The following is a 10,324-nucleotide window of genomic DNA, read 5'->3' as shown; positions in this document are numbered from 1 at the left end:
AGAAGGAAGGGGTGGAGGGACGTTCGGAGTTATGGCGTCTGTCTTCCCAAGAAACCATTACGCGTGACGGAGCCCTGCTTCCCTGGAGATGGCTGAACGCCTGCCTGCCCATGGGGAGTGGTGAACAAATTCCTTGTTTTGCTTTGCTTGCGTGCGCGGCTTTTGCTTTACTTATTAAACTGTCTTTATCTCAAACCATGAGTTTCCTCACTTTTACTCTTCCAATTCTCTCCCCCGTGCCACCGTGGGGGAGTGAGCGAGCGGCTGCGTGGTGCGTAGTTGCTGGCTGGGGCTAAACCACGACACAAAGACATATTCTAGATTCAGGCTTATTATATATCAAAAGCAAACTGAAACTTATAACTTGCTTGTAGTACTGAACACTCAGCAAGCCTTTCTCTTGTTTCAGTTCTCTCTGTCCATACAAGGTCTCTGATGCAGACACAGAAACTTATCAGAAATAAAGAACGCTAAATACAATCTCTTTGTCATTATTATTTTGATGGTTGCACAGAAAGCTATGATGTTTTACAGAAGGAAGATAAAAATTGAACTCGGTAAGGTTTTTTTTATATAAATACTCTAAATGACTCATGCAGATAAGAACCATCCAAGAACCTTGTTCTAGTTTTGTCACTTAAACAATTACTATTGATGCCTCAATCTCTCTAAAGCCCAAGAAATCTTAAGCTTTCTTTGCCCAATGATTATCTGTCCAATCTAGCATTCCTTTATCAAGACTTGCAACTGAACTCCCATCCTAACTCAGTGATGACACTCCTTGATCTGTTTGCAGCCTTTAGCACTGTTACCAAGGTCTCTTTACACTTTGCCTGTTTGCTTTGGCAGCTTTAAGGCCGTTCCTTCAGCTATACGACCAATCACCCCTTTGAACATTAACTAACCCAGGGCTTTGACGGCGTGGGGGGAAACAAACCTTGCCTAGCAGGCATCTGACACACTTCCTAGTAAACTTCCAGTTTGTTATCTTTGACTTGGTTTTTACTTTCATTGCCTTGCAATAAGATCCCTTCGAATCAAGAGTCATTCCGGTTCCCTTTGATTATCAAAGGGGATTTTTATATATGTATGTGTATGTATATGTGTACAGATATGCATGTATTCTATAGTATATGAATAATATATAATACTTTAGATACTTTATTATATAAATGCATGTATAAACCTGCATGTATAAATATATTTATATATAAAGAATTATTTTATATAACTAACACAATATATTTATTTTTTATATATAACATGTATACATATACTTAAGTATGTGCGTGTATCTTTCAGTCTTTTTGAATGTCACATTAACAGCTGTTCAATAAAATATTTAAGAAATTATCTCACAAGACTGGAAATACTACAGTAAATTAATAATTCAAGATTTTTTCCAAGATGAGGTCTAAATTCTCTTCCTGGACCAATGGCATGACATTTAAAAACCATTACTCTCAAATACAAGCTGCAGCTGGAGAAGTATTTACCTCAGTTCAGTGTCTACATGTAATCTATGTGCAGTATTGCTGAAAGACACTTCAAATACAAAAACAATATTTTTTTCAGGCCAAACCTTTTCAACTTTCAGTCATACTAGCAATTCTGCTTTGAACTGTAAAGTTGCTTTTCAGAACAGAAATGAAACATGAATGTATGTTTCACCTTGCACATTTTGCAAGGCCTGTTAAAACATTAAAAATGGACAAATGAGTTTCAAATAAAGCCCTGACAACCTTAAAAATATTCCATGTGAATTAATGCTGATTTAACACTAATGTTTAGAAAGACTGGTATAATGGATTAGTAAAGCTTCAGACTTAATTTTTTTTATGGAAGAAGCTTTCTGAATGCATTATTCCAAGTAATACAAAACAATGAATGAAGTACAGACTTGACCTCATGCTACCGGATTTGTATTTAATAGCTACTTTTCACATCTGGAGCTGCACAAATCCGACCTGCAGCCCTGAACAAACTCAAACCCAGGAGTTATGCTCATGCCAGATTCTGCTGCTTGGTGCGGTCTGCATCTCTCTTCTCATAATAAACGTCAGAAAGACCAAAGCATGTTGACATTTGTGTCCCTATGGATGCGGTCCCTATTCCCATCCATATTGAGAACATCTCTTGTAGAACTCTAGTTAATGTTATAGATGTGTTACATGGGCAGAGCTGCACAGCCTTTCTTTCACCTTTTGCTAACGACATTCTTACACACCCACTTCCATCCTATAGCAACCATGATAACTCACTGCACAGCCACGACCTTGGTAGGTTAATATACCTAGCTGCAGTAACACATTTCATAATATTTTATGTTAAAGTCTAAAACTGTAAAATTAAATTCAAAACCATGATTCATCCTTCATCTCTCTAAGTCCTAGCAAGCCCAGGGTAGCCCCTCCCTCGCCCACTGCCCCTCCTCCATTTCACCACTTCCTACTCTATCTGAAAAGGTTGCTTATCTTCCTCTACTGATGTATGCCATTATCACATCCACCTTCTCATAAGCTTCTGCATTGCGTTGACCTCCTCTGAAAGTCACTTCTTCACATTTTCAGTGATTAAAAAGAAGTAAAAATAAAAATCTACTTTTGTAATTTCTCTTACATTCCATTTTATACTCCTGGTCTGAGGCTGGAGTATATCGCCACTTCATGCCCCCAATGACACGTTGTACTGGGAAAGTACCTAGATATCTCATATGAGCAGCTCTACTGGGTCAGATGAAAGGTTCGTTTCCAACACTGACCAAAAGACAACACCCATAGAAGAATGAAAATATTACTAAGAATACATCGCTAACCCAAATCCTTTCCAGCTCTGGGGCTTCCTGAACCAAAAGTTTATATATTAGAAAGACTCTGGAAAGGATCTACATCAGTAATTTCAGCCTTCCTCAGGTTGCAGAACTCTAAGAAATAATTACTGAGACAGGAATTCTTAGATAGCAATCATACGTCCAGTGGTAACAAGACTATGTCTGTCACCTTTCACAGACCTTTCAGAAGTATTCATCATTGTTCCCACTGAAAGGTTTGTTTCAGCCCATCTGTCTCAATGTATCATACTACATCATTCAACTAATTGAACCAGTTAGCGTTCAAAAGAAGGACTTATTAACACATTTTTGCTTGCTGCATGCATAGCAAGTCATACTTCAAAGAAAAAAAAAAGCCTGTAACACTTAAGCTTGAATGCCTTTTTTTTGTTCCTACTTATTCTTTGCATTCACTAGGAAAAAAACATTTGCTCATGTGAGCCGTCAGAGAAACATGAACCATAATTTAAAACATCACAACCAGCAACCTATTTATTATTCAGCAGAATTCCATGGCATCACAGATTTGTGTGGTGCCTACCATGGAAGACCTATCACACACACAGAGAAAAATCCCATCAAACACTAAGGAATTCAAGTGAAACTGATCTTGGGCTCATGCAGGGAGCCTAATATTTCCTAAAGAAACATAATAGATTTAAAATTCTCTCAAAAATATTTGAATTAAAGTTAATGTTTTCATCTGCTTATAGTAGTTAGCACTTCAACAGTGTTAACAATAATAAACAAATATGTAATAAACAAATCTATATCTTTATTCCACTGATGTCTGTAAATATGGAGCCATTTTATCAGATCATTTTACAGGGTTCAGTTAGGGAATACGGGTAGAAGACGTTAAGTATAAAAGGACTATTCTGAAGACAACCATTACCTTGAAGCAGTAAATGTATCTTCATTATAGACTTTTATTATTTTGCCTGTACAGCTCTGAATAACAGCGTATCAAACCAGTAAGGCCTAAGTTCAGGCTTCTTATTTGCAGTCACAGTTATTTTACTAGTGATGCACTGGCACAATCACATTTAACATTTATTTTCATTTTATGGCAACAAAATAAGAGTGACACAGGGGTGCAATTTTGTATCTGAACATTTAATTACTTAGAATACTGAAGAGCTCTGGAACTTCAGTAATTACTTGTCATATAGATATTCTTCACACTTCAGAAAAAAACTCACCAGCATTCACTCCAAACTATACATATCCATTGAAGCTACAGCCTTGGCATATGTATTCAGACTTTTAAGATGTACATTTTTCTATTGGTTTTCTAAAGAACTGTGTTGCTCTTTAAAAACTTTACTGGATTCTTTGACAATTTTTTCGAGAAATTATTTCAGCATAACAATGTACGTGAATAATATTGTTAAGAAACTGGAGAACAGCCTTCTTAGGCCAAGAAATTGGTAAGATTAACCTTAATTTCACACACTAAATTCCTTTATATTCTGTTAATCAGCAGGTGGTTTTGATTTTCATCTCTCATTCCTCCCTACTTCTACCTTTTTTAATCTATCAACTCTAAACAAGAGTATCCCCTTTTCTTGAAAAAATGACACCACCAGTACTAACTCCAGTAGGAAACTTATTTTATATATTTAGAATACAACCTGGTATTTCCCCAGTACATGACAAAAGCATACTCAGTCAGCTGATGACAGATAGCTGGTCCTTCTCTCCAGGGACTAAGAAATATCCATGCAAGCAAGATACAATTTTTAAGTCACATTTATTAGATTTTTTTTTTTCTGTCATGAAGTATTGTTTCCAAAGAGAAAGGACATGAAAAAAAAAATGCTGGATTTGAAGGTATATGCTCTTACAGGGTTAGACATTTTAATTTCATATTGCCTTTTAGAGTACATAGACTGCCCATTCATTTCTTTCTTCCACCACTTTAAATCCTAACTCTGAAACCCATTCGCTGACCTTTATGTTTCTAAGATGGTTTTCCTAACTCAGGCTTTGCCTGCTCCTGGAAGTCTACAGTGATTTTCCACTAGGTGCTACACCAGATTTTTTTCTTCAGTCTATTTCATCCCTCCTACACAGGTGTAGATACCTCAGGGAACACACCGAGTAATTTACAGGTAAATTCCTGTCTTTAAGAATCGCACCGTATCCACAACACCACCGCCGCATGGCTTCAACTTCAGGAGATATTTACGGAGGTCGATTCAAGGCTCTCCGGCCGCTGTCAGCAGGCAGGCAGCCGTAGCTACCCCGCCCGCCCGCCCGCCCACCGCCTCGCACGGCGACCCGCTGACTCGGAGGGGGCGGCCCAGGCACCGCCGACCCACCGCCCCACAGCTCAACGGCCCGGTGGGGGAGGCAGGCCGTGCACCGCCCCCGGCGCCCGTCCAGCCCTCCGGGATCGCGGCGCCCCGGCCCCGAGACGACTCCCGCCGGCGGCGGCCATCACCGTGCCAACACGCCCAGCGGGCCCAGCCGCCCTGGACTTTGAGACCGACCGGAGACACCGCCCGCCGCGCTCTCGTCCCCCCCCCTGCCCCGGGGCGCCGGACCCGACCCGCCTTTCCCGCCGCTGGCAGGACTCTCCCCCTCTTACCGGAGCAGCCAGGAGATGCACCGTGAGCAGAGCCCGCAGTTCCGCTGGGCCGCAGCTAGCCCCACGGCTTACACCGATGGCGACCCTCAGCCTCAGGGGACAGCGGCCCTGGCAGGCGGCGCTCCCGCGCCCCGGGACGCGGCGGCGTAGAAGGCCGCCGTGGCGGAGAAGGCGCGCGCCCAGGCCACGGGCCGCGCTCCGCCAGCACCTCCTCACACAGACAAACGCCCACCGGCCGCGGCTTGCGGCAACACCAGCCGCGGGACGCGCCCCGCACAAAGATGGCCGCGCGGAGCGTCTCCGCCGCTCACGTGAGCCTTGCCCCACATAAAGATGGCGGCGCTAGGCTCTTAGCTCACCTCGTTCGGTCCTCTGAAGAAGACTGCTGCCCTGTGTAAAGATGGCCGGTGCAGACTCCTAACGGAGTCGGTCACCCTCACGTGGCAGTAACAGGGGCTGTCACCCAGCCGACCTCGGCCGTTTGCTGCCTGGCCCGGAAGCAGATCCCCTGCTGGTCTCCTAGCAGCCGCTGGTGCGGGGAGGGAGCCGCCCGTGAGCGGCCGTGGCAGCTGCCCGTAGCACCAGCCCAGGCGGTCGGCAGGTAACTGAGGGCGGCACACCGTAGGGCCGCGCGCAGCGGGATCTGGTCTGGGCCCAGGGAGAGGTGCGGCTGCGGGGACGGGGGCTGAGGGGCGCGCGGAGCCGGCACCCTGACTCTGTCCGTCGTCCGCCAGCGGCGCCACAAGGCTCGGGGCCCCCCGGCCGCCGTGCCGAGGCCGCCTTGCCTGGGGAGAGTTCGGTAGGGGCGGCTACGGGAGCGGCGTTCGCCACTGCTCCGAGGCGGCCGGGCCCCGCGTCGTGTCCCTCATCTGCCCTGAGGAAACGCCGCCGGCGCAGCACAGCCCGCCGGAGGCGTTGGCGGAGGGAGAAGAGCCGGTGGTTGAAGCTGACCGCTCCCTCGGCGTGTGGGCCCGGCCTCTTCTTTCACCTCTCCGTGCTGCGGTCTTGGGCGGTGGCGTCAGGGGCTTCGCCTTGGTTTAGCATCAGGGAGTAAGGGGGATGTCCGTTTTAATGGTGGAGGGGACGTATTTATTCCTCATTATGTTTCTACAAAAAATTGAAGCTCTGAATGAGATAAACTTTTTTCGGCTGCTCTCAAGTCTTTTAACTCATTTAGCTGGCAAATATGTCCTTCCAACAATAGGGATTTTAGAAGCAGGGTTGTTGCCATGTGTGGTTTAGAGGATGTAGTAAGTGAGCTGCCAGCTGATAGAAGCAGAGTCCTCTGTGGATCCTGGCTATATACAGGTTTCCACATGGAACGGCTGGAAGGAATGGGGCCTAAGCTGAGCCCACAAATTTGCTGCCTTCTTGTTAAGCACAAGTCTTAACTCTACTCAGAAACATCAATCAAACAAGTCATGTACCTGTTATGTAAGAGATTCAAGCTAGAAAAAGAAAGCTGTCCTGGGCTTCTATTGCACAATTTAGTATGTATCCTTCATTTGACAGAGTATTCCAGAGACCATCTGTGACTGTTTTCAACATAGTTCCACTTAATGAGGTTATGGGAGAGAAGGAGCCATGTCAGAAGAAGCTGTTACTGAGGCACGATTTTCTCTGAAGACGGCAGCTTTGCGGGTATTTCATCTTCCCCTTTCTTGGTATTATTCTCTTAACCAGGTAATATATATGTTATCTGAATATTGTCACTTTTGCTATACATTTGGAAGTTTAATTGCAATGTTGTATTCGCTCTTTGGAGCTTAATATGAGTTAAATTTGTACAGAATATCTTGATTTTTAGTTTCTTTAGAACACAACTAAAATAAGTGGGTTTTTTTGTCTATTTCTGCTAATTGAGATCTTCAAGTTGACTTTTTCTGTAGATTTTTTTAGGTATTTAAAAATTAAACATAACTGTTATTAAGTTTTGATTAATAGTACTGAGTGCGGTCTGAAATATTTTCTAGATTAATTTGATTAATGGTACTGTCAATCTGAATGATAATTAATGCAAATCAAAAATCCCTTGCTCTAGTCTTTGAGTCACTTCTGTTTGATGAAATAACTGGCACATGACTGAAGGCAGTGTTTATTTAAAAACAGGCTGTTTTTTAAACCTGTTCAGTTCTTTTTGCTGATTTTGTTTTGTTGTCTTACTTATGGAAAGATCTTGAAAGAAAATCTTAAAGCTCTATTAATCACAGTATTTCCTTTTATAGATGGCCCTGGAGTGACTGATTTTTATTTTCTTTCATTGATATTATAGGCTAATTTTCACTATATAAATAGCAACATGGGTAGCAGTCACTCAAATCTGGGCAAAGAGGATATTATGATCTTAGTTTTCAGGTGACAAAAGCTAGAAGTATTGTGAAGCTGATACTCCTTGTCTGCAGGAAATCATGATTTGTCCTTAGAGCACCTTCATGTCAAAGACAGGGAGGAGGAGCTGTAATTGTGTTGTAGAGATTCAGAGGTGTTAGTTGCCTATAACTATGTATGGGATAAGAGAGAGAGCAAAGCAAGTCAGAATTACTTGAGAAAATGTTAAGGCTCCAGTCGTATCCCTCAGAGAATAAAGTTCTTGAAGAGTTAGCCACATTCTGATGCCATAATACACTGCAGGGAAAAAAAGGATGTTTCTAGCTGTCTGCAAAATATGGTCCAGTAGTTTTTTCCATTCTGTGTATGCTGAATCATTGACAAGGATAACTAAAAGGGGAAAAAAAAGTTTATAATTAGGAATGCCAACAATATTTAAAAAAAAATAGATATTAGGAGGTTCTAATAAAGTTCTGCTTTTAAAGCCCATGTCTTTAATATGACTGTATTTTATTCTTATTGAATTAGATGCTTGTAAGCAAAAGCTATGTCATTTTTTATATTTGCATGTAAATGCTTTTCAAAGTTTTACTGCATATAAAACCTGCATGAGAGATTCTCTCAGCTGCATTATTTTAACATTTTTTCTCTATTTACAATACTTGAAAAATCTCACTGCAAGATCACTGATTTCTTTTTTTTACGTTGCAGCATATTCATATCCTTTTAAAATACTATGTGCAACTGTTAATTTTCCTTTCCATAGGGGTTTTCATTTCACTGTTTACTTATGGTAATGCTTGCAGGCACAGACAAATTTTAAAAAAAATCCACTTATAGTTCTTTGAAACTTTACTCCTAGCATTTAATTCTGTGAGCTTCAAGGTTTTAATCTCAGTTACTTGGTTATTAATTCTTTTCTGTTAAATACAGTAGTCTTTTGTAAGTATGTATTTGTGCTGCGTTTCAGGGATTTCCTTTTCCTTGCAGAGTACAGCGCTAGGTTTTTGGCCTCAGTCAAGATACAGTACCACTAAGGACAAGATTCTCAAGTCAAAGGTGTTTGACTTGATTGCAAACTCAGTGCAGAGCAAAACTTTCAATGCTGCTTTAAATTACACCATTCTGATGGTAGTAACCAATTGCACAGCAGGCAGCGACTGCCAGAGCGCAGTGGTACGCTGTGTGGCCAGCTCTCTTGTGTGAGGAAACATGTTACAGAAATGATGTATGAGCTCCAAGGACTGCAGATCTGATTATCTCCCAGCAGTCTGTTTCTCAAGCAGCACAGATTTCCTAAGGATTTTGTGAATGTGGACTCTAGTTTCCAGTTGAACATCTCTTTTCTTCCTTGTATATCTTGTCACTTTGAATTTTGTAAACTTTGTTAATGGCTTTTAATTCCAGTTGCTTGTATATGTGGCTCTTATTTGCTAATTTAAACATTTTTAAATTTATGACTTATCTATATCCAAAATTAAAATGAAACAATTAAAAAACCCTGGTTTATTTAGATAAATATGTTTAAATACATGTTCTTGCCAAATCGAAACACCATGCAAATGTTAGCTTTTGGATCCTCCACTCTTTCAGAGCGCAATAAAATAATCTGCTTGTGAAGGGTGAGTTTCTTCTCAGCATTTTTCTGCTGTTAGAGAATTAATTGAAGCCCTGCATTGTCCTGACATTAAAAAGAAAGTAAGAAAAAAAGAAGTTTGTCTAAAAGTCATTTTCTTAGATCTCCATAGTTTGTGGATTTGCAATACACCTTACAGTTCTTGGTGCTGCAGTATGTGTCTTGGTGCAGTCACTCACTTTGTCACACCAGCCCCTTTGTAAACTCTTTCCTATACTGGCCATTGCAGATTTTGAAAAGCAGTTAGTCCATGTCCTTACTTGAGTCAGTTTTTTCTCAGGCTGTGTGAGACCAGCATCTCTTGTCTCCCTCAGTCCAACTATAGCCTAGCTTGAACACACCAAAAGGAGGGTAGGAGGAAAGGTGGGAGTTAAGGAGTATCTATTTCCAATGAAGTCACATATTTTTATTTTCAGATAAAGCTTTCCCCTGGGTTAAAGAAGCTGTTCACAGTAACAGCAGTGAGTGCAATATCTGTTATTTTCCTGGCCCATCATTTTAAAAGAAGACGTGGAAAGAAAAACAAGAAAGTGCCACAATGGGAACCGAGTCATCTAGTGTTGGAGTGTACCAAAGCAGCTGCATCAGAAAAAGGTACATGAAGGAGCCCCCGAGTTGGTTTTTTTTGTTTTCTTGGAGGGGAACAAAAGGAGTGCGAGGGGATGGGTGTGCATAACAGTGTGTAGTAGTAAAACAAACTATTTTCCTTTAATGCTGAGTAGGTTTGAATTGTTAAAGTAGAAATTGTGCAAATTTAGAACAAAATTACAGTGTTTTATAAATAAGCTGGTCTTGTTCTCAAAGCTGAAGTTTTAATCATGAATTTGGACTAAAACATTTTTATCAATAGTATATTTACAATGGGGTTTGCAGTTCTTGCGGACATATATCAATATTGGGAAAAGCAGATTTAAATTTTTACAGGGTGGAAAAATAA

The 10,324-nt window shown here is 41.6% G+C and overlaps 1 protein-coding gene across 1 annotated transcript in view; it reads left to right on the top strand.

Annotated features, from left to right (window-relative positions):
- Positions 1 to 7,007: 7,007 nt before the first annotated feature.
- Positions 7,008 to 10,324, top strand: part of MIGA1 (mitoguardin 1) — a gene marked incomplete at its 5' end in the record, with an annotated part of 37,893 nt that continues 34,576 nt past the window's right edge. Inside the window, 2 exons of the mRNA XM_082002809.1 lie at positions 7,008 to 7,106; positions 9,804 to 9,981. Of these exons, the coding sequence (XP_081858935.1) occupies positions 7,008 to 7,106; positions 9,804 to 9,981 (277 nt within the window). The remainder of the gene's footprint in view (positions 7,107 to 9,803; positions 9,982 to 10,324) is intronic.

Source organism: Phaethon aethereus, assembly GCF_964289735.1.
Source record: "Phaethon aethereus genome assembly, chromosome: 8".
Taxonomy (NCBI): domain Eukaryota; kingdom Metazoa; phylum Chordata; class Aves; order Phaethontiformes; family Phaethontidae; genus Phaethon; species Phaethon aethereus.
This window is presented reverse-complemented; position numbering and strand designations above follow the sequence as displayed.